This window comes from Equus asinus, chromosome 6 (assembly GCF_041296235.1).
Source record: "Equus asinus isolate D_3611 breed Donkey chromosome 6, EquAss-T2T_v2, whole genome shotgun sequence".
In the NCBI taxonomy this organism is placed as follows: Eukaryota; Metazoa; Chordata; class Mammalia; order Perissodactyla; family Equidae; genus Equus; species Equus asinus.
In genome coordinates, this window is record NC_091795.1 from 94132501 (window position 1) to 94157386 (window position 24886).

At 38.8% G+C, this 24886-nt stretch overlaps 1 protein-coding gene across 2 annotated transcripts in view; it reads left to right on the forward strand.

The window, feature by feature from the left end:
* Window positions 1-24886, forward strand: part of NOL10 (nucleolar protein 10) — a 111644-nt gene that overhangs the window by 56819 nt on the left and 29939 nt on the right. For both annotated transcript variants that reach the window (XM_014864599.3, XM_044771948.2), the window contains exons 14-17: window positions 19091-19217; window positions 22002-22081; window positions 22260-22358; window positions 23882-23971. In XM_014864599.3, the coding sequence (XP_014720085.3) occupies window positions 19091-19217; window positions 22002-22081; window positions 22260-22358; window positions 23882-23971 (396 nt within the window). The remainder of the gene's footprint in view (window positions 1-19090; window positions 19218-22001; window positions 22082-22259; window positions 22359-23881; window positions 23972-24886) is intronic.

Consider the following 24886-nt stretch of genomic DNA (forward strand, 5'->3'; position numbering starts at 1 on the left):
TTCTTTAGTGATTTCTATATATGATCATGTCATTTGCAAATAGAGATAGATTTACTTCTTTTTTTCCATCTCTAGATGCCTTTTATTTCGTATTCTTGGCTATTTGCCCTGGCTAGATCTTCCAGTACATTGTTGAATAGAAGCGGAGAGAGCAGACATCTCTGTCTTGTTTCTAATCTTAGGCAAAAACTATTCAGTCTTTCACTAGTAAGTGTGATGTTAGCTGTGGGTTTTTCATAGATGTTTTTTAGAGGTAAATTCCTTGCTATTTCTAGTTTGTTGAGTGTTTTTATCATGAGTTGGGGTTGGAGTTTGTCAAATGTGTTTTCTGTGTCTCTTGAGATTATGTAGTTTTGCTCTTTTATGGTATTAATATAGGGTATTATATCAATTGATTTGCATATGTTGAACCAACCTTTCATTCCTGGGACAAATCCCACTTGGTAATGGTGTATAATCCATTTTATATGCTACTGGGTTTGGTTTGGTTTGCTATGATGTACATAAAGAATGTTTGTGAATCCCCCAATTTCTTTCTGTTACTGGTTTCTAATTGAATCTCATTGTGGTCAGAGAACATACTTTGTTCTAACATACTTGAGCTTAACATATGATCTCTCCTGGAGAATATTCTCTGTGCGCTTGAGAAGAATGTGTATTCTTCTCCTACTGAGTGGAGGGTTCTTTAGGTGTGTGTTAGATCTAGTTATAGTGTTGTTCGGGTCTTCTGTGTCTAGTTATTCTATCCATTATGAAAGTGGGATATTGAAGTCTCCAAATATTGTTGAATGGTCTATTTTGCACTTCAATTCAGTTGTTTCGTGTATTTTGGGACTCTTTTCTTAGGTACGTATATGTTTGTAATTGTTATATCTTCCTGATGGATTGACCATTTTATTGTTTTCAACTCTTTTTTTTCCTCTAGTAGCAATTTCTATCTGAAGTCTGTTTTGTCTAATCTTAGTATAGACGTTCCTCTCTTTTGGTTACTGTTTGCATGGTATATGTTTTACCATACTATATAATTTTACTTTTAACCTATTTCTCTTCAGATCTAAAATGTGTCTCTTGTAAATATTATATAGTTGGATCATGGTTTTAAAATCCATTCTGTCAATTTTTGCCTTTTAAAGGAGAGTTTGATCCATTTACATTTATGGCATTACTGATAAGTTAGGATTTATGTCTCCTTTTTTTTGTGTGTGTGTGCAAGATTTTGCAAATATCCTTTTATTCACTAAAGCCAGAAAGGAAATGAGCTTTGGATTCATACAGAATTCAATCATCTTCAAAAAGCCCATTTTTCTCCCCTTACCCTTTTTTTCTTTTAATCAAGATTATGAAAGTTAACATCCTTGTGAAATTACAGTTGTACATCATTATTAGTCATGTTGTAGGTACACCACTTCACCCCTAGTGCCCTCTCCCCACCCCCCTTTCCCCTGGCAACCACCGATCAGTTCTCTTTGTCCATATGTTAACTACCACCTATGAGTGGAGTCATACAGAGTTTGTCTTTCTCTGTCTGGCTTATTTCACTCAACATAATACCCTCAAGGTCTATCCATGTTGTTGTGAATGGGACAACTTTGTCCTTTTTTATGGCTGAGTAGTATTCCATTGTGTATATATACCGCATCTTCTTTATCCAGTCATCAGTTGCTGGGCACTTAGGTTGGTTCCATGAGTTGGCTATTGTGACTAATGCTGCGATGAACATAGGGGTGCATGGGACTTTGGGAATTGCTGATTTCAGGTTCTTAGGATAGATACCCAGTAGTGGGATGGCTGGGTCATAAGGTATTTCTATTCTTAACTTTTTGAGGAATCTCCAAACTGTTTTCCATAGTGGCTGCACCAGTTTGCATTCCCACCAACAGTGTATGAGGGTTCCCTTTTCTCCACAGCCTCTCCAACACTTGTCACTCTTGGTTTTGGATATTTTTGCCATTCTAACAGGTGTAAGGTGATATCTTAGTGTAGTTTTGATTTGCATTTCCCTGATGATTAGTGATGATGAGCATCTTTTCATGTGTCTGTTGGCCATCCATATATCTTCTTTGGAGAAATGTCTGTTCATGTCCCCTGCCCATTTTGTAATTGGGTTGTTTGATGTTTTTATTGTTGAGTTGTGTGAGTTCTTTGTATATTATGGAGATTAACTTTTTGTCAGATAAATAACTTGTGAATATTTGTTCCCAATTAGTGGGCTGTTTTTTTGTTTCAATCCTGTTTTCCCTTGCCTCGAAGAAGCTCTTTAGTCTGATGAAGTCCCATTTGTTTATTCTTTCTATTGTTTCCCTCATGTGAGGGGTTATGGTGTCCGAAAAGATTCTTTTGAAGCTGATGTCAAAGAGTGTACTGCCGATATTCTCTTGTAGAAGACTTATTGTTTCAGGCCTAATCTTTAGGTCTTTGATCCATTTTGAGTTTATTTTAGTAAGTGGTGAAAAAGAATGGTTGATTTTCATTCTTTTACATGTGGCCGTCCAGTTTTCCCAGCACCATTTGTTGAAGAGACTTTCTTTCCTCCATTGTAGGCCCTCAGCTCCTTTGTCAAAGATTAGCTGTCCATAGATGTGTGGTTTTATTTCTGGGCTTTCACTTCTGTTGCATTGATGTGTGCATCTGTTTTTGTACCAGTACCATGCTGTTTTGATTACTGTAGCTTTGTAGTATGTTTTGAAGTCAGGGATTGTGATGCCTCCACCTTTGTTCTTCTTTCTCAGGATTGCTTTCGCAATTTGGGGTCTTTTGTTGCCCCATATGAATTTTAGGATTCTTTGTTCAATTTCTGTAAAGAATGACATTGGAATTCTTATTGGGGTAGCATTGAATCTGTAGATTGCTTTAGGTAGTATGGACATTTTAACTATGTTTATTCTTCCAATCCATGTGCATGGAATGTCTTTCCATCTCTTTATGTTGTCGTCGATTTCTTTCAAGAAGGTCTTGTAGTTTTTGTTGTATAGATCTTTCACTTCCTTGGTTAAATTTATCCCAAGGTATTTTATTCTTTTTGTTGCGATCGTGAATCGGATTGAGTTCTTGAGATCTTTTTCTGTTAGTTCGTTGTTAGCATATAGAAATGCTACTGATTTATGTATGTTGATGTTATACCCTGCAACTTTGCTGTAGTTGTTGATTGTTTCTAATAGTTTTTCTATGGATTCTTTGGGGTTTTCTATATATAAGATCATGTCATCTGCAAACAGCAAGAGTTTTACTTCTTTGTTGCCTATTTGGATTCCTTTTCTTTCTTTTTCCTGCCGAATTGCTCTGGCCAAAACCTCCACTACTATGTTGAATAAGAGTGGTGAAAGTGGGCACCCTTGTCTTGTTCCTGTTCTGAGAGGGATGGGTTTCAGTTTTTGTCCGTTGAGTAGGATGTTGGCTGTGGGTTTGTCATATAGGGCCTTTATTATGTTGAGGTACTTTCCTTCTATACCTATTTTATTGAGGGTGTTTATCGTAAATGGATGTTGGATCTTGTCGAATGCTTTCTCAGCATCTATTGAGATGATCATGTGGTTTTTGTTTCTCATTTTGTTAATGTAGTGAATCACGTTGATTGACTTGGGGATGTTGAACCATCCCTGTGTCCCTGGTATAAATCCCACTTGATGATGGTGTATAATCTTTTTGATGTATTGCTGTATTCGATTTGCCAAAATTTTGTTGAGGATTTTTGCATCTGTGTTCATCAGTGATATTGGCCTGTAGTTTTCCTTCTTTGTGTTGTCCTTGTCAGGTTTGGGGATCAGGGTGATGTTGGCTTCATAGAATGTATTAGGGAGTGCTCCATCTTCCTCTATTTTCTGGAATAGTTTGAGAAGAATAGGTATTAAATCTTCTTTGCATGTTTGGTAGAATTCTCCAGAGAAGCCATCTGGTCCTGGACTCTTATTTTGGGGGAGCTTTTTGATTACTGTTTCTATTTCTTTACTTGTGATTGGTCTATTCAGATTCTCTATTTCTTCCTGATTCAGTTTGGGTGGGTTGTATGAGTCTAGGAATTTATCCATTTCTTCTAGGTTGTTCAATTTGTTGACATATAGTTTTTCATAGTATTCTCTTATGATCCTTTGTATTTCTTCGGTATCTGTTGTGATTGCTCCTCTCTCGTTTCTAATTTTATTTATTTGAGACTTCTCTCTCTTTTTTTAGTGAGTCTGGCTAAGGGTTTGTCGATTTTGTTTATTTTTTCAAAGAACCAACTCTTTGTTTCATTGATCCTTTCTACTGTCTTTTTTGTTTCAATATCATTTATTTCTGCTCTAATTTTTATTATTTCCCTCCATCTACTGACTGTGGGCTTTGTTTGTTCTTCTTTTTCTAATTCCGTTAGGTGTCGTTTGAGGTTGTTGATGTAAGATTTTTCTTGCTTATTGAGGTGAGCCTATATTGCAATGAATTTCCCTCTTAGGACTGCCTTTGCTGCGTCCCAAATAATTTGGTATGGTGTGTTTTCATTTTCATTTGTCTCCAGATAATATTTGATTTCTTCTTTAATTTCTTCAATAATCCATTGTTTGTTCAGTAGCATGTTGTTTAGTCTCCACATTTTTGGCCCTTTCCCAGCTTTATTCTTGTAGTTGATTTCTAGTTTCATAGCATTATGATCAGAAAAGATGCTTGATATTATTTCAACCCTCTTGAAATAATTGATGTTTGCTTTGTTTCCCAAGATATGGTCTATCCTTGAGAATGTTCCATGAGCGCTTGAGAAGAATGTGTAACCTGCTGTTTTTGGATGAAGTGTCCTATATATATCTATTAGGTCCATCTGATCTAATTTTTCATTTAATTCTATAATTTCCTTGTTGATTTTCTGTCCGGATGATCTGTCCTTTGGTGTTAATGGGGTGTTGAGGTCCCCTACTATTATTGTATTGCTGTTGATGTCTCCTTTTAGTTTTGTTAATAGTTTCTTTACGGATTTTGGTGCTCCTGTGTTAGGTGCGTATATATTTATAAGTGTTATGTCATCTTGGTGGAGCGTCCCTTTTATCATTATATACTGCCCCTCTTTGTCTTTCTTTATCTGTTTTGCTTTGAAGTCTACTTTGTCTGATATAAGTATGGCAACACCTGCTTTCTTTTGTTCGTTATTAGCTTGGAGTGTTGTCTTCCATCCCTTCACTTTGAGTCTGTGTTTCTTTGGGGCTGAGGTGTGTTTCCTGGAGGCAGCATATTGTTGGATCTTGTTCTTTGATCCATCCTGCCATTCTGTGCCTTTTGATTGGAGAGTTCAATCCATTCACATTTAGAGTGATTATTGAAACGTGGGGGCCTACTGTTGCCATTTTATCACTTGTTTTCCGGTTCTTTTGCATTTTGTCCTTATGGAGAGCTGTTACTTTGTGTTATTGTCCTTCTGCTTCTCTCCTTTTTTCTGGATTTTGTAACCCCTTTCCTTTCCTTGATTTTTCAGGAATGAGGTTCTTCCTGAGCATTTCTTGAAGAGGAGGTTTTGTGGCGATGAACTCCCTTTTGTTTATCTGGGAAAGTTTTTATTTCTCCACTGTATTTGAAGGATATTTTCACTGGGTAGAGTATTCTTGGCTGCGGGTTTTTGTCCTTCAGAGTTTTGAATATTTCATTCCAATCTCTTCTAGCCTGTAAGGTATCTCCTGAGAAATCTGCTGATAGCCTTATGGGGTTTCCTTTGTAAGTTATTTTCTTCAGCCTGGCTGCCCTTAGTATTTTCTGTTTGTCGTTGACTTTTGCTAGTTTCACTACTATATGCCTTGGGGTTGGTCTTCTTGCGTTAATAAAGTTTGGAGATCTATTGGCTTCTGTTACATGAAGTTCCATCTCTCTTCCCAAGTTTGGAAAGTTCTCAGCTATTATTTCTTTGAACAGGCCTTCTGCCCCCTTCTTCTCTTCTCCCTCTGGTATACCTATAATCCTTATGTTGCATCTCCTAATTGAGTCGGATAATTCTCAGAGAGTTTCTTCATTTCTTTTTAGTCTTAGTTCTCTCTCCTCCTCTGTCTGCAGCATTTCTATATTCCTATCCTCCAAATTGCTAATCTGTCCTCCGTATTATCATCCCTACTGTTCAGAGAGTCCAGATTTTTCTTAATCTCCTCCATTGTGTTCTTCATCTCTAGTATTTCTAATTGGTTCTTCTTTATAGTGTCAAGCTCTTTTCTGACATAGCTCCTGAACTCATTGAGTTGTCTATCTGAATTCTCTTTTAACTCGTTGAGTTTTTTAATAATGGGAGTTTTGAAATCATTGTCATTTAGGTTATAGATTTCATTGTCTTTGGGATTGTTTTCTGGGTGCTTATCATTTTTCTTCTGTTCTGGAGATTTAATTTATTTTTTCATACTGCTTCATGGGGTGGATTTGTGCCTCTGCATAGGGATAGAGTTTAGTCACTGCTTCCACTTGTTGCGACTGGTGTGTGTGGGGGGGGGGGGGGGCGCAGCTGTTTAGACTACACCAACCAGGAACCTCGTCAGCTGTTACTGACTGGACCTGGAGCCCTCCTCGTAGTCACAATGCTCCTGTGGGGTCCCTTGTCAGTTGTGGGGGCAGTCGCAAGGGGGCCTCAGGCTGCTAATGCCTACTGTTGCAGCCCACTTAGACGTGCTCCCTCCTTGTGGTCTGCAGCAGTGTTGTGGGCTTTCCCAGCAGCCAGGAGCAGGATCACCTATAATCGCCGCTTTGTCCCTAACAGAGCCCACAAGATCACACTTGTCCACTATAGGTCCCGGCAGAGCTATGGGTATCTTCTGCAGTCTGTCATTAGCTCACCTAGCTGTGCTACTTTTGCCCCAGGGCCTTCCCACCTTGCGATTGCCAGTCAGGACCTCTCCACTAGTGCTGTGCAGAGGCTTTCGCTGAGGCTGCTGTAGGAACCTGGAGATCCCCCCTGGGCTACGCAGCCGTTTCACTGGAGCTCCACTCTGCCCCACGCCACTCTCACGGGATCTCTGGGTCCCTTGCCTCGTCTGGGACACGGCCAGAGTCCGTGGGCCTGGCAGTGGCTTGTAAGCTGCTGCCTTGCAGGGAATTCTGCTCTAGGGAGCTTACTGGTGTTCCAAATGCTGGGCGGGGCCTCCCTGCCAATGGCGAGCAGAGGCACTCCCTGCTGGGGGGGTTCGGGACCCTGGAGCGTCCCCCCGGGCCTCAGAGCTGGGTGTTGGAGCTCCACCCAGTCACCAAGCACGTCCACAGGAAGTCTGGGCGCCCCCTGCACTGACCCGTGCACCAGAGACTGTGGGCCCAGCAGCAGCTTGCGGCCTGGTGCTGTGCTGGGGAATCCGCCCGCCAGGAGCTTCCCTTTGTTCTGGATTCTGGGCGGGGCCTCCCTGCTGATGGATGTGGGACCCTGGGGATTCCCCCTGGGCTTAGGTGTAATCACGGGGTCTTGAGTAGGGCTGTTGTCACCTGTTTCCACCGTCGCTCCTCTGGTGAGTGCACACTCCCGCCCTTGGTGTGTGGCGATGCTATGGAGGAGTCCGCGGGAAGAGAGCCTCCTACAGGAACTAGGCTGTCCAGGGGTCAGGGGTCGGGGGTCAGAGAGTTTTCACCTATTTCCACCTCCTCCGCGGGGGAAGTCCATGCGCCTTCCAATATATAGTAGTACAAGACTCTTAGGCATTTTGAGATGCTATCTGGATATCCTTTGTTAATCGGTGAATGTCCAATTAGTTGTAGATTCGACGGGGGAGAGGCAAAGAAGACCACTCATGCCACCATCTTGGTCCCGCCTATTAGCACCCTCTTATTGCAATTGTCCTCTTAATTGGGTTGGTACCCAGTGTAGCTGGTTGCTAGGGTCACGGGCGTACAGTTGTGATAGGCCTGAGGCCAACAAGGCTGATGTCAGTTCTCTTAGGAGTGCAGCTGAGTAGGGCTAGCCCTTGGCATGGAGGCACTCACTTGTTTCAGGCTTTGGAAGGTGGGGCTGATCCTTTTTATGGCTATTTGTGAAACACAAGTCTTCTGCCACTGATAAGCCTCACCCCGCTCTGGACCACATGCACTGTCAGCACAGTCCTGGTCCGTGCACACTTCTCAACCCCCTGGAGCATACCCCACTGCCACACCGCAGAGGCCCCCACCTCTGCCCCAGTGCCCCCCACAGTTCACCAGGTCCTCACACAAGCCCTGCCCCACAGAGGCAGACACCTTTGCCTGCCTGTAGAGGATCAAGGCATTCAGTCAATGCAGGCTGAAAAGTAGCCTGAGGGCTTGCTGTTATGTGGGGCCAGTCCCTAGGGCGGGTTGCCTGCCCTGGCTGAACTGGATTAAATCTGTGCTCTAGGGGGTGTGGCAGACCCCTGGGCTAACAGCCCAAGGGACGCACCTCACTGGCCCCCACCTGTGTCCGTATCAGCACGCCTGGACCAGCTCAGAACAACGGCCCCCACCAATGTCTCAGTCTCCAGAGAGGATCTTCCTCTCACCAAGATGTTCCCAGAGCCCACCAGGTGAGTCTCATTTCACCAAAGGACAGTCAGCCTTCTCTCTGGTGATTTTAGGTTGCTGCAATGAATGAGTTTGTGCATGGGCCCTTTAAAACCTGGATCTTTTCGGCTTTCGTCTGATAGCTTTTCTGGAGTGTCCTTGCTGCAGTTAATAGCCAGCAAAGTCAGACAGTAAGACCCCCCTCTCAGTTGGGCTGAGTCTGAAGGATGGTTATAGCACTATTGCCCCTGCTCTGGACCTCGCTTCTCCAGGGAGGGCTGCGTACCTTAGGTTGGCTCCCGCCTGGCCAGCTGAGAAGCTCTGCTGCTCCCAAAGGTGGCTTTTTTCCTCTCTGGCCGGAGTTACTGCCTCTTCTGCTTTCATCAGGACTGTCCCTTGTTGTGGGGGTTCTTTTTATCCAGTTTTCAGTTTGCAATCCAGGGTGATTCTTCCTAAAATTGTTGTAACCTGGTTGTGTTTGTGGGAGGAGGCGAGTTCAGCGTTTGCTCACAGCGCCATCTTGATGAGAACCCCTATGTCTGCTTGTTTTTGCTATTTGTTTTCTAAATGTCTTATGACATTTTTGTTCTTCAATTCATCTGTTACTGGTTTTTGTGTTACACAGACATTTCCTAATATACCATTTTAATTCCCTTTTTGTTTGTTTTACATTTTTTAGTTATATTCTTGGTGGTTTCCCTGAGGATTACCATTACCATTTTAACTTATAGCAGTCTAGTTCAGAGTAATACCAATTTAATTTCAATAGTATACGAAAACTTTCCTCCTATATAGCCCCATTTTTCTCCTCTTTTATGTAGTTATTGCTTCAAATTATATCTTTAAACATTGTGTGCCTGTAACTTAGATTTATAATTATTGCATTATGGAATTGTGTTTTACATGATGAGAAATCACCTGCTAATCCACTTGAGAATCCCATGTGATGAGTTGCTTTTTTCTTGATGCTTTCAAGATTCTCTGTTTGTCTTTTCACAGTTTGACTGTAATGTGTCTAGGTATGGATCTCTGAATTTATCCTACTTGGCATTGGGCTTCTTGGATGTAGAGATTAATGTTTTTTGCCAAATTTGAGAAGTTTTTGGCCGTTATATCTTCAGATATTCTTTCCACCCCTGTTTCTCTTCTTCTGGAACTTCCATTATGTGCGTGTTTATTTGATGACATCCCACAAGTTTCTGAGACTCTGTTCAGTTTTATTTTCTGTTTCTCAGACTGGATAACCTCAATTGACCCATCTTCAAGTTTGCTAATTTTTCCTTCTGCCAATTTATATCTATGGTTGAGTCCCTCTAGTGAATTTTTTATTTTAATTATTGTGTTTTTCAATTCCAAAACTTGTATTTAGTTCTTTTTTATAATTTCTCTCTCTTTATTGATATTCTCTATTTCATGAGATATTTGCTCTCATACTTTCCTTTAGTTCTTTAGACATGACTGCTTTTGAGTTCTTTGTGCATACCTATATAAGCTGGGTTAAGGTCTGTCTGGTAAGCCCAGTGTTTCAGATTCCTCAAAAGATAGGTTCTGTTGACTGCTTCCCCTCCTCCCCCCAAATGTGGGCCAGGCTTTTCTTTGTGTGTCTTGTATTTTTGGTTGAAAACTAGATGTTTTAGGTAATAATTTGGCAGTTACAGAACTTAGATTCCTCCCACCCCGAGTTCATTTTTATTATTCCTCTTTGTTTAGTGCTCTCCTGAACTAAATCTGTAAAGTTTGATTTGTTTGTTATGTGTGGCCACCAAAGTCTCTGCTTGGTTCACTTAATTATCAATTAATGATTGAACAGAGGTTTCCTTAAATGCCTGGAACCAATGTCTCCCACCCTTGCAGAGTGATTCTTGTAAATGCAAGTCAGATCATGTCACTCCTCTGTTGAGAAGGAAAAAGTAAAGTCTTGCAATGGTCTACAAGACCCTACATGATCTAGCCTCCACTCTCTCCTTCGTTTCCTTTGTTCAAGCCATACTGGGTTGGTCTTTTTCCTGATCCCCGAATACACCAAGCAATTCTGACCTCAAGGCCTTTGCAGTTGCCAGATATTCTCATGGTTCATTCCCTTCTCTCCTCCAGGTCTGTATTCAGTTGTCACCTCAACATGGGCTTCCCTGTCCACCCCTCCTCCCCTTCCTCTGTATTCTCCATCACCTTCACTGCTGTATTTTCCTCATAGCTCTTGTCACTAGCTGTCATACTGTATCCTACCTTTCCTTTGTTTGTTTATTGTTCCCCTTTCTGAAATGTTAGCTCTTTAAAGGTAGAGATTCTTTTTTGTTTTGTTCATTACAGTGAAGAGAAAAATGCTTGACAATAACTATTTGTTGAATAAATGAATGACGATCTTTGGCAATCTATTCATATTTAAGAATGAGGCACTAAAATGCCGATTGGAACTTTCTATGTGGTGGTCTTGTCTACTGGTAGTTTTCATGTTGACTCTTTAGCTAATGACTGTTGGAGGATTCCCAAATATCAACACCCGGAGGTCTGTCGTTAGGGATCTTCAATTTTCGACAGAGAAGAATCCCCCAGTTTCTTCCTGGGAATGTTGGGGATTTAGGCTGGCAGGAGTGGAAGCACAGCAACATTTGCTTGGCTTTTGGCTTTCTGGAAGCTGAAAAGGAGCTGAGGGTCGCACAGTTTGATGTGTAGACGGCCATTTAATTGTGCTAATTTCAGCCCCACAGCTCAAGTCACCTGTTCCATATAGCCACTCATGTGGAGCAGCTTTTCTTCACTTTATCCAGAGAATTATCCTCTGGTCTAAGGAGGGGTGGGAATTTAGGTATTCATCGTTTCCCTTATTCAGACCCATCTTCCCAGATACATGGAGCCTTGAAGCGCTGGGTGTCAAGGACTGTAAGAGAAGAATCTCCTCTCCTTTCTCTCTGTTATTTACCTCCGGTAGCACCCAGCATTTACCACGTTAAATCCCTTAACTACTGTATTTTCTCCTTTTGTTCTTTTTGTCCTTGAAGCTTAATATCTTTTTATATTGATTTACTGTCATTTTAACTAGGCTTGGGAGGGAGAGGAGATAAAAATATATAGTTAATGTGCCATTATTAACTGAAAGCTCTCTATGGTTCTTAATATCAGTGTTGATTTTGTATTTAAATGTTGGCTTGGAGTGTTCTGTCTGCCTCTAAGCGTTGAGTAGAGGAACTCTATTTTATGCTTATTTATACTCGCACGACCTCGCATAGATTAACTATTGAGTTGATTGACTGATAGTGAAACAATTACATAAGCAGTATCAGTATTATTTTTTACTTGGCCTTATTTTCTTATTTCATTTCAGTACCTAAACTACTTTTCAAAACTAAATCAAAATTGAAATCATGGCAGATAGTAATTTTTCTCCTTTTTAAAATAAATCTTTTTAAATGTTGAAATTAAATTGCTTCTTTGCTAATCTGATTTTTAGGAATGAGAGAACAAAGCACTACAAGTAGAGTACCTTTAAATGACTCATAATTTCTCACGCAAAGGCATATAAACTTGGGTATGCAATTAGGCGGCTCATTATGTTGCAAATGCAATTACATGCTTAAATGCATGGCCACTCCCTCAGCTCACCCAGCTGTCCTCTTGTCTTAGGCTTATGATCAGTTATTATTAAGCTCCAGCTGTCAGAATTTGAAAGTACATGCTGGTGCTAGTGGTGTCTTTGAACCAGTAATGGAGGAAAAGTTTGAAAAGGAAAATTTCCTTTGAGTTTATGTATTGCAGAGTTGGTCTTCTTGAGTAGCAAAATCCTGTTCTTCTCCTGGAGATGCAGACTATGCAGTTAGAAGAATTATCATTAAGGTTAATAGTGGTCAACTATATTTACAGTATAGTATACCTCTGTCGTCTCTGGTCTGCAATTCTGAAATCCAGAAAGCCCTGGAAGTTGTTTTATAGCTCTTTGGTGGCAAACCCTGACGTGCTTCATTAGGACTCAAACCTGACATGCAATGATGAGGCCTTTTCTGGTCTTTATTTATCCCAAATTACTGGTGTGAATATGTATTTTGCTGGAGAGATATTAATGTGTTTGATTATGGACCACTGACCCAATCCCACTGAAGATTTTATGTGATAGTACAGTATACGTACAGTATTATCTTTTTAAAATGCAAAAATTTGAGTTTCAAACCCTTTTTAGCCCCAGTAGTTTCTGATAAGGAGTTACGGCCTTATAGTAAGAGTGATAGCTTTCTGGTTAGTTGGACTAATATAGGGGATAAACCCCCTACCTCTTGGAGTGTGGATTGCCGTTGCTATTATTACTTTTGCTATTCTTCTTCTTGTTTTTATTATTGCTTTCGTTCCAGAACTGATATTTATATCTACTTTTAGAATGTCCTGAAAACAGTTCTCTAACAAAATAATTAGATAATTTACGTGGTTATTAGGTGGTAAAATTATTTTATATTCAAACCCTCCATTGTTGATTGTCAGTAAGTGTAGTTTTTATCTGGTCAGTGGTGTCATTATAATATAAATAATGTTTAAATTGGGTTTCTAGGATTACAGTAGTATCAGGTCACTAAAAGATAAAACTGAAAATTCTTCTAACCAAGCATCTTTTCTGTAATTAATAATGAGTAAAATATATATTAATTTCATGTAGTATTAAATTCTATTTCGTATGACAATTAAATTTTACTGAATATAAAATCATGACCTCTTTAGAGTTTTTCAAGGCCTAGTTCAATTGTCTCCTTCAGAACTATCTTGTTCTTCTGCCTCAGTAGATAAAGGGCTCTCCAGAATCATTTTAAAATTTCTGTGGCATTAGTCACATTGTGTTGTTCTTGATTGTTTTCCAGACTTTGTTTTACTTATATTTGACAGCACTTAGCTCTTGGTAAATGCTCAATTAACCTTCTGAATGAATGAATGAAGTTGAGGAAAGTAAGAATCCTCTAGTCCTTCCACACAGGTACTGCTGTATGTGAAAAGAACTCTTTTCCCATTGGGTTTCAATAAATATGTGATGAATGAAAATTGAATTAAAATCTACCTCCTTACATTAAATGGGTCTAGTTTTATTCTCTGAACTTAAAAAATATACTTAAGTTCTTTTTCCATGTATGATGTTATACTCTCATATTGTCATCATTCTCTTTCCAGTTATCATTCAAAATATGTCCTACTTCACACTATATGCTGCAGTGCATTTTGAAAATTTTGTAAAAGAATAGTTTAAAAAGTCAACTGCATGTCCTTGGATATATAGTCGTGCGTTCCTTAACAACAGGGATACATTCTGACAGATACTTTGCGAGGCGATTTCGTCCTTGTACAGACAACATAGAGGGTATTGAAAGGGAACAAAATTTGCCACCCCAAAATGTGTCTCTTTAACATGAGGATTATTTTAGGCTGATTTTTTGTTTGTTTGTTTGCTTGCTTGCTTGAGGAAGATTAGCCCTCAGCTAACATCTGTGCCACTCTTCCTCTATTTTGTGTGTGGGTTGCTGCCGCAGCATGGCTGCCAATGAGTGGTGTAGGTCTGTGCCTGGGATCCGAACCCAGGCCGCCGAAGTGGAGCACACCACACTTAAGCACCAGGCCATGGGGCTAGCCCCAAGGCTGATTATTTTTAAGAAACAAAAGACTCAGAAAGTTTTTCCTGTTACCTCTGCCTTAACGCCTGAAAGAATTCAGATAAAAAAAATCTGTCTCAAGAAGTGAGCCATCACCTTAGCGTAACATGAGCTAGGCGATAGACGGGGAGGAGCCCAACAAACAAACCCTGTTTGCTGGGCTTCCCTCTGTGTTCTTCTGTTTCTCTGGCCAAACACTTGTTTTCCAAATGTTTGCTTGTTTTTACCTACCTACCTGTGAATTGCCTTCCTTCCCTTTGAGCTCCCTGACTCTTCCCACTCCCAACATCTTTTGTCTTTAGCTGAGGATGGTGTTTAAGGTGACAGCGTTCTCCATTTTGGCGAGTTACTCCATTTTCCTGGGTTTCTCCCATGTATACGTGTTATTAAACTTTTTTTTGTTTTTCTGCTATTAATCTGTCTCATGTCAATTTAATTCTTAGCTTAGCCAGAGGAACCTAGAGGGGTAGAAGAAAATTTCTTCCTCTCCTTCAGTCCTTACACAAAGCTAGATGGTATAGCGTACCACACACCTAGGCTATAGTACTAGTCTTATGGGGCCACTATCATATATGCTGCCTGTTGTTGATTGACATGTCGTTATGTGGCTCATGACTGTATTACATACTTCTAGGGTGTTCTAATGTAATTATATATCAGTTAAAGTTTCCTGTACATAAGCCCATTTTGGTTCAAAGTTATTTGTTGTCCATTGATACAGTTCTAGCAAATGGAGTAATTAAGAATTTTCTGGGGCCGGCCTGGTCGTGCAACGGCTAAGTGTGCACTTTCCCCTTCAGCAGCCTGGGGTTCACCGGTTCGGATCCCAGGTGCGAACATGGCACCGCTTGGCAAGCCATCCTGTGGTAGGTGTCCAGCATATAAAGAAAAGGAAGATGGGCACGGCTGTTAGCTCATGGCCAGTCTTCCTCAGCAAAAAGAGGAGGATTGGCAGCAGATGTTAGCTCAGAGCTAATCTTCCTCAAAGAAAAAAAAGAATTTTCTTAGTTTTGCTGAAGTTTTTTAAATTGTTTTTTTGAATTGTCAGTTAAAAACTTAAGATAATTTCAAATTTAATTGCTGTTCTATGTTATCAATTATTTTCTTTCATATTAATAGTAGGAAAATAATGAAATTATTTTGTCATACTGAGTACCATTATAAGTAATGGAAAAAATGGTGGCGTTTATCTGAATTAGTACAGTTTGGTTCTTTGTCTCTAATAATATTAATAATACTTTATTGTTGTTATTTTAGTCACCCTTGCTCTGTTAAAACCATCCATCCAGTAATCCTCAATCCTTATTTCTGCCTAAACATGGCTTTAGGGTGTTGCACGGTGGTTTTTCAAAAGTGAGGTGGGGGAAGGAGCATCCTTCTCTGTCAACTCCCTAAGAATTTTAATATTCATCCTCTTTCCTCCCCACTTAGTCATTTTTGTCTATTACCAGAATATATGAGAATTTTGAGTTTTAAAGTTAGTCATTATATATTAACATCTTAAAGGCAGATTGTAATGATAGAGGCAGATGATCTTGAGCACGTGGCATGTACTTTCATGTACTTTAAAATTGCTTCTTCTGCCCAAATGGGTTAGAGCGAGCAGATACTTGGCTGCATTTGAGTCGAGGCCTTCCCTTTATGTTGATGAAGATTCTTTCCTGTTTTGGAGGACCAGGTATTTCCGTTTAGATGGTTGATAGGATTGTCAATGAAGTTGCTGAGGGATCTGTGGTAGCCCTTTATAGCAGTTTGATGAACCAGTTTCCAGTTCTCTACTCTTACTGACCTGTGACTTCAGGAAATTCTTCTAAATGAAAAGTGGAAGGTCATTAACAGATAATAGAAGTTTGAAATAAAACAGTCTTCACCAATTTTCTGAAACATACAAAACTCTTAAGGTGTATAAAAATGTAGAAAAACAAACAGTACTCAGTTTTGACTGAAATATAGAATATAGCAGTATAATGACAATGTAGAAACCTAGAAACTTTGGATGTGGTAATAACAGTACACTGGTGATTCAAAAGGATGTTTTCTTTAAGTTGTAAAGCCTGAAATTTAGGAAGTAAATTAATATATTTTTAAGGATTAGTTGCAGATATAACATTTTATAAATGAAAACAGCAAGGAATTTTTACACAGTTAATACTGTGGTCATTATAGGTACTTCAGAGAGTTGTGCACGCAGTTGAGCCCTCCTTACTGGTTAAGCCAACTACTGTTTTTGCAACTTAATGGTAGACCTTTGAGGAGAGCGATAGTGTAGATAAAACCTTCAGTTTAATGCCACCAGTTAGGTCAGTAATTTCAACTTTGTTATGGTTGTTCTGATTTTTTATTTCTCTGAAAAGGAACTAGGGAAACGTGATTAATAAAATCAACCTGCTAGATTTTAATTTTGTTTTTGATGCAACTATTTCCTCCTGTAAAATTTAACGGCCATGAATTTGATTGTAGAGGTTATTTACCATAACTGATGTGTCCCCTGAGAGGCAATTTAAAACAATTCCATTAGAATCTAGATGACTAATGAAAAAGAATGTTGTAGAACATTATTAAAAAAGATGTGAAAGTAAATTCAGATCTGTTCTGATATTTTTATATTCCTACCCTCCACCCCCCCCCAAAAAGTCAGTAAACACAATATAATCTTTTCATTGTCTTTGAAGCCCATGTTTCTGACTGATTTAAGGTTTAAAGGTGAAACTGCGTTATTCTGAGGTCCTTTGGTAACCAATGCCCCCCCCTTGCATGGGAGGCAAAACAGACCTGACTTTCACCAAAAACGTGTTCTTATATCCAGTAGTTTTATGGTGAGGTATTTGAGTGTTTTTATCTGAATAAGGAAATTAGACAGTTTTAGAAATACTTTTGCCAAACAGGACCCTGTAAGTCTTAGTACCTTGTGCACATGAAATTTATGAATGCATTCATATGTTCTATATGAATAGATTTATTTACTAAATATTTATTGAACAAATACTACTTGACAGGCCATGTTCTAGGTAACAGAAATTCAACTTTAGAACAGAGGAGGTTCTTACCCCCCCAAGAGGACAGTATCTTGGATCTTATATTTTAGAAAAGTGCCAATAGTGTACTTTCTTGCTGTCTACAAGGAGAGAAGATTGCTGTCTTAGGTCGTACAGCAGTGTATGGTAGAGCTTTGCATTTGCAGATTGATAACTGATGGGAAGCAGATACGCCTGTAGTTGCGAGTGCCTAAACACTCACTCTCAGAAGGTCCCCTGTGATTTTCTCTAGCTTGCTCATGTGTGTTCATTCCAACCTGGAGTCCTTTCACATAGACTTTTTCAATGTCCCAACCTGCCCTGTTTTCTCCAGCCCTGATCAGTCTTCCCCATGGACTCAGTGCAGTCTCAGTTCATTGCTTTACATGACGTGAGTGTGTGTGTGGGTGCACATGCCTTTCTGTTCCAGCTGGATTTTAAATTGCATCAGGGAGATCACAGTCAATGACTGTGTTTTACACAGTGCTTTGTATGGAATAATGTTTAGTATATTTGTTGACTTCAAGCTACTGTCCTAAAATTGCTTAAAATCATAGCAGTTTCTTTAAAAAGTTTTTTACATTGAGTTTTTTAAGAATACCTTATATTTCTTAAGGATTTGTCTTTAATGGTTATAGTCAAACCACTTAGTGTATCAAAACCTTTACATCTGTTTTTAAAAATTGTATAGATTATGCTAACATGAAACTTCTTGATAGGACTCCTTTTATGCTCATTAAGAGTTGTTTTTTAGTCTTTGGGTGGTGAACATGATATAATCTGCACAGGAATCGAAATATAATGATATACACCTGAAATTTATATAATGTTATAAACCAGTGTTACTGCCATAAAAAAAAAAGAGTTGTTTTTCACGTTCATGAGCCCCATAGCCTTTGTGTGGGTGAGGAGAGTCACCCTTTCTAATCAGGCAAAGTAATATAACTAAATTGATATGGTTGTCTCTAACATTTACTTCTTTTTTTTTTTTTTTTTGATTGTATAGGATATTAGGTGTCGTTTTTCTTTGTTATAGCTCTCTTCCTCCTACCTTCCTTTCTCCAAAAAGTTAAGCTAGATTTAATTTCCATTATGATTTTTGTTTTTTTCCTATTTATAATTGATTGCTGTCGGAGTACGCAGGCATGTAGTCATTGGAAGTTCCGTTTTGTCAGAGCCCAGGGCTCTCTTCGGAAAGCCGCCACGTTGAGAGAAGATTTCAATGGCGTAGCTTCCCCCCCTCCCCCACCCCTCGAGGGGGCCTTATTTCCTCTGGGATAAACTTTGACCTCAGTGGGTGAGGCATCGAGCTGGGACAGATTTGTATCAACAACAAGAAGTAAAAAGCAGCCACAGTATTTTATGGAAGTAGTTGGATTACAAAGTGAAGTATTGATATTTCATTAATTGGTTATAAATTCTCTTCAGTCTTTTGTTCCTCAACCTTTCATTGGGACTAACTTGTGGGTCCTAGTGACCCATTTTAGGTTAAGTCTGAAGAATTCTATTACAGAATTTTAAATTTTAATGAGTTAATGAATTAAATGAAGCGGACCATACAAGATCAAATATAAGTATCAAATAATTAGTTGAAAACCCTTGAAAGAAGGTAGTTCTTATTTTAGACATCTGTTTGTCCTCAGTGGCAAACTTAAAAAATCTTTCATACCAAATATGCTTTTGTAGATTCTAGTACTGTTTTGAATGAAAGAGGTGATAAATAAATGGATGGATGGATATTATAAGTGCCTGAATTATTTATTTGTGTTTTGGTAGTTCTAATCTAAGAGTATTCATGAATATCTTTGTATCCCAGACTAAGAGATTTTTCCCTCATGAGCCTACGTTCTTCCTACTTTGTTTATTCTCTTCCATTATCTACTTGTTGATTATGCATATTGCAGTTGTTTTTCAAGACTTCTAATAGAAACAAAGATTTAAAAATTGTATTTAAGAAAATGAGATTGTGGACTAACTCTTAGTTGGCATGGTGAGAATGCATGTTTGCTAACCTTTGCATCAACCTGGCAGGTTTTGGGTCCTGCTCCCAGGTGGTGTTCCTTCTTAGACAACTTGACAGAAGAATTAGAAGAGAATCCAGAAAGCACAGTTTATGATGATTACAAATTTGTCACCAAGAAAGACCTTGAAAATTTAGGTAAAAAAATTATGATAAAATGTTTATAAAATTATTTTATTTCTACTTTTTTTTTTGAGTTTCAAACATTAGAAGTGATGGAGTCATATTCATCTGATTTTCCAATCTTCTGTTTCTGCCAAGTCAGATACTAAACATATTATACGTACTATATATTGTCAAGTTTGTAATCTCTGCTTAGAGAAAGGTTCAGATAAATTCAACCTACTGAAGCTTTTTTTCCTGTCTTAAATGCAGAATAATTTTTTCTTAGCACACTAGCTATGAATAGAAAAAATATCTGTCAAGAAAGCAGTAAATCTTTTTTCAAATACTATTTTAGTGTAACAAGATTTTGAAAATATCTCAGAGCCTGCAAGTAAATGATTTCCGGCTCTCTTTTAGGTTTGCTTATAAAAGAGTCCATTCAAAACGTGGAAACCATAGATTGAATCCTCAAATATGTAGAACCTTCATAGTTACTTTACGCTTAAAATTTGCAAACCTAGAAATGCCTCTTAATAATTGCTGACACCTGCATGGGGCTTACCATGTGCCAGGCAATGTTCCGAGTGTTTTACATACAACTCGTTTAATCCTCACAACTCTACGGAGTGGATACTGTTATGATGTATTTTATAGATAAGGAAACTGAGGCATAGAAGGATTAAAGTCACTTGCCAAAGGCTTCAGTGGGAGTAAGTGTGAGGGCTGGGATTTAAGCTAGAGTTCTATCTGTGGCTGAGGTTAAGAGCCACGCTAACCCCTCGGAAGAGCCTGTTTATCTCAGGTGCCTAGCACTAGTTGTAGGATAGAGAGAGTAGAGTTTGCTAATCTTGTTCTATTGTTGGGAAAAGGCTATATAACAAATTATTGAGAGTAGAAAAAACTTTGAGGACTCATTCTCCACAAGTCTAGGCCACTCAGTTGTCCTTGGAACAAATAGATATACAACAGAAAATAGAATCATGTAATAAATAGATTGAGAGGTTCCTAAACTGTATTTTAAGCTATGTTTCATACCACAGTTAGTTCAGACAGCATTTATTGTCTGAAGTTAGCACCACAATAATTCTTTAAATTTTAATGTGTTTAAAAAAGAAGAGAGTTGTCTTCAGCCTTTTAAAAAATGACTTATGAATGAAATAGGGTGAAATAGGATCGTCCTACTGAAGTGCCTTCTTAAATATTTCCAACATAATTTTTACAATATGCTTGTGTCATACTCGCTACATTCTTCAATTGGAGAAAAAAAGTCACTGATATTTTGTAGATTTTTTTTTTTTGTGAGGAAGGTTGGCCCCGTGCAGACGTCTATTGCCAGTCTTCCTCTTTTTGCTTGAGGAAGATTCTTGCTGAGTGAGGAAGATTGTCACTGAGCTAACATCTCTGCCAATCTTCCTCTATTTTGTGTGGGATGCTGCCACAGCATGGCTTGATGAACTATGCTGGGTCCATGCCTAGGATCTGAACCCTTGAACCCTGGGCCACCGAAGCAGAGTGCACGGAACTTATCTGCTATGCCACCAGGCCGGCCCCTGTAGTTTTATTAATCTAATAGATTCTAGAAAAGTATTTTTCTGACAAGTTGTATAATTATTTTACAAGATTATCCTGAATTTAATTTTGCCTTTTGATGTTCTGTAACGTATACTATTTTGGACACCTGCATAATTTTGCGTAATACTTAATTTCCAGGTCTGGATGGATATTTATTTCTAAAATTTGGAAATCAGGGTAAAGTTTTCCTTAGAAACACAATCATTTAGTATTATATCAGCTAAAGCTGCTCTTCATGTGGGTATATCACATGTCTTATTTTGAAGATAAATATCCTCATAACATTTCTCTGTGTAAATATTTGCAATTAATAAATAATTTCTATAACATAGGCAGAGTGTCCTTATGTGACCACCAGCACCACTAATTCTAAATATAATCTACTAAAACCAGGAAAGCCTATGAAAGATATTGTTCAGGGAATGGTTCTCAAACACTGATGGTCAGTGAACTTTTCATTGATCCATGGTGAAGCATGGATGTGTTAATGTGCTGATGTATGTTTACATATGTTAATAGAAATTTGTCAGCTCTTCTTTCTTGGGAAAGAACATACCCTTTCTACATTCACGTTGTGACAGTGTTCATTGTTTTGGGAAATCATGAGATAGAACAGTGTTCCTCACCTGTCACCACCACTGTTCTACTTGGCAGTACCAAAGTTGGCGACTGACTTTTGATCCCAATATTATTTTTTAAGTTGAACTCATTCATGGTCCAAAAATCTGAAAACTGCCAGTATAAGGAACCCTTCTGTAGCAGTCTGTCTGAGATCATAAAGACTTTTTCATCATTTTTACACTTAGTATTAGGTTTAAAATAAGTAAGGATAATATTGCTTAAAGTGGATTAAAGTTTTTTTCATAGTTATTGAAGATTAGTAATTCTGACCCTTACATTTTTACTCAGACGTGAAATCTTATTAAATAATAATCTAAGAGGGGCTGGCCCCGTGGCCGAGTGGTTAGGTTCGTGTGCTCCGCTGCTGGCGACCCAGTGTTTCGTTGGTTCGAATCCTGGGCGTGGACATGACACTGCTCATCAAACCACGCTGAGGCAGTGTCCCACATGCCGCAACTAGAAGGACCCACAACGAAGAATATACAACTATGTACCGGGGGGCTTTTGGGAGAAAAAGGAAAAAAATAAAAATCTTTAAAAAAAAAATAATAATAATCTGAGAAAAACTTCAGTTTTAATCAGGATTTCATAAGGGCCTGCCTTCTTCTGATTAACTTTCCCCAGGGCTCACACATCTCATTGGATCACCTTTTCTCCGGGCATACATGCATGGATTTTTCATGGATATAAGACTCTATCACAAGGTAAATACAAAAGTACACTTATTTTAGGTGATTAATGAGCCATTTCTTCTCTACTTACTTGGATTTTCATAAAACGTAGTTATAGTTTGTAAGAGATCTGCCTATTCTTTGGCATAGTTTGTCATAGTCTATATGAAACATGCTGTTAACTATGATTCTTTTTTTCTACTTTGAAAAGGTGAAGTTGATGGTAAATCCATTTGCTTATGAAGAATATAGAAAAGATAAGATCCGACAGAAGATAGAAGAAACACGTGCACAGAGAGTCCAATTAAAGGTAAATATTGTACATACTTACCATTAAATTTACTAGAGAAAAGTACTTAATCTTCATTTTGTGTATTATTCCAAAGAAATCTGCTATCCATTTCGTTTTTTTTCCGTCCTTAGTTATGTATACGTCTTTTACTAATATTTTTGGTATATTTTGTTTGTCATGAGGGTGAGTACTCTTTGCACTGTTATCATTTTGGACTCTGTGGTAATGGTATTGTGGGAAGTAATGCCAAGCGGACTGGTATCGTCAGCCCGGCTAAGAAACTCTGATGGCGTTTTCAAATGGGTTTGCCATGTCTGCAGTATTGGGGCTTTGCTAATCCCCATGCTTACTGACATTGGCAGGATCTTAGGATAGCTGCTTGGGTCATAGGAAATGGTCATTAGACTATGTCAGGGTCCAGACAGGAATCAGACCACACTAGTTATATTAATAGAGAGAATTTAACATAAAGAATTGTTAACCGGGTATTAGAGAACTGAAAAGGCAAACAGTAAGGTATTGATAAGAGAAGCAGTGGCTGCAGGAAGCAGCTACCACTCCAGGGCGGGGCAACAGGGAAGAGGCAGGCCCTGAGGAGCTGGGTCCAGACCCCCTAGGAGTGTTGGAAAACCACGAACTGGAACCCCCCACTCAACTGGAACCACCTGTTGTTGCCAGGGCAAAGAATTGCTGATGTGTGATGCCAACCCAACAGCAAACAGACAGGGAAGAGCAAGTCCCCCCACCCCCACCCTGCCCCCTTTTAGTCTCTAGCAACCCCTCTTGATTAAAGTTAACCAAAAACGATGCAATAATTTCTAACCGAACATTAGTTTTAAAAATTTAAATAAATAAATATATCTGTGTATACACATGTACACACACTTTTTCAGTACAAAAGACTAATGACTGTTTTTTCCTTTTTCCAGATTATTCCTTAAGTTTTTAAGAGTGATGAATGTGCCTGTGCGTTGGCAAGGGACACTAGGATATGGTATCCTTTTATCCCAGATTTTTGCATTATTTGTCAGTTATATTTTACTTACTGTGAGACATAAAGGACTAAGTGGAAAAGGACAGTAAATGGCCTATAGCTTTATCCTGAGAGTTGTCAGATTCACATCTAGAATTCCCCTTAGAAATTTACCATTTCAGAAGCAGGAAATAGTGCGGTTAGCATTATTAGTCGCATTATAGGAGTTCCTGCAACTCCAGCCAGAGGCTGCAATACTGGGCCTGGTGGCCTCCCCTTATTTAGGGGCCTAGACTCTCTGAGGCTGACCTCAGCCGAATAGCGCGTCTCCCAGCTCGCTTCTCAGTGCACTGGGAAGAGTCAGATGAGGTTGCTGTTTTTTGTACTCCGTGGCCCACCTGATAACATCATCTGTGTCCACATTCTTTCCTACTCTGGGGATAATGAAATTTTAAAAATAAGAATTGGATATCTTCTGTTTGTGAAGTTATACTCCTTATAGAACTACTAACCTTTAAAGCTAAAATGTAGGTATTTTAGTACAGCTTTTTTTTTTTTCCTGTACCAGAAATTGCCAAAAGTTAACAAAGAGCTGGCGCTTAAATTAATTGAGGAAGAGGAGGAGAAGCAAAAATCTACATGGAAGAAGAAAGTTAAGGTAACACTTTGTAAGGCAGAGAAAATACTGATAAATTGTTTCTACATTTTCGTCATCATAATTTGTGTTTTTATTTTTCTTTAAAACAAATTTTGGTTTTTTATTCTGCTTATAAGATAGTATATGCTTAGTGTGGGAAGTTTGTAAAATAGGAAGGAATTTAAAGAAGAAAGTCACTTATATAATTCTCCCCAGAGAAAGGCATCGTTAATATTTTAGTGAATTTCCTCCCTGTCTTATTTCCCTTAAAATTATAAACTATAACAGCAAGATAATGTATAAAATATCCTGGTTCTATAAAGTAAGTAGTTTCCCATTTTATTGAAAATTCTTTGTAAATATTTTTGAGAGCTGCATTTTCTATTTTATGGATGTATTATAATTTACTTAATCCTCTTATTGTTAAATGACTGTTTATTGGGTTTTTTTATACTAACTAGGTTTGTTTATAATTCCAGAAGTAACCAATTTTTATTTAGATGTGGCAGTATGGGGAGTGTACACACTCACATCTAACTGCTGCCCACCTTCCTTTACTAATGTGAAGATCAACAAAAAGGACTCATAAAATAAATAAGGGTTAGGGCTTCATTTAGCTGATATTGTCAAGACAGGAGAAGAGTTTCCTAATTTTCCCAGCCATGTGAAGACTTCCTCATTCCTGCCCAGTGCTGTTGTCTGATCTGCTTAGATCAGGCAGGCAGATAAGCAAGCTTGGTCATTCACAAGGGGAGTTGTAAATTGTAAATTGTAATCTCTCCTGAGAGCCTGCCGGACCTGACTCTGAGTAAATGACCTAACCTTGTGACTTTAGGCCAGCTGTGTTGAGCTCTCAGGAGGGTTTTGTTTGCTTGTTTATTGTTTCTCTTTTCTCTCTCTGGTTTTTAACCAGGTGAGTGAACTTTTTTTTTAGTG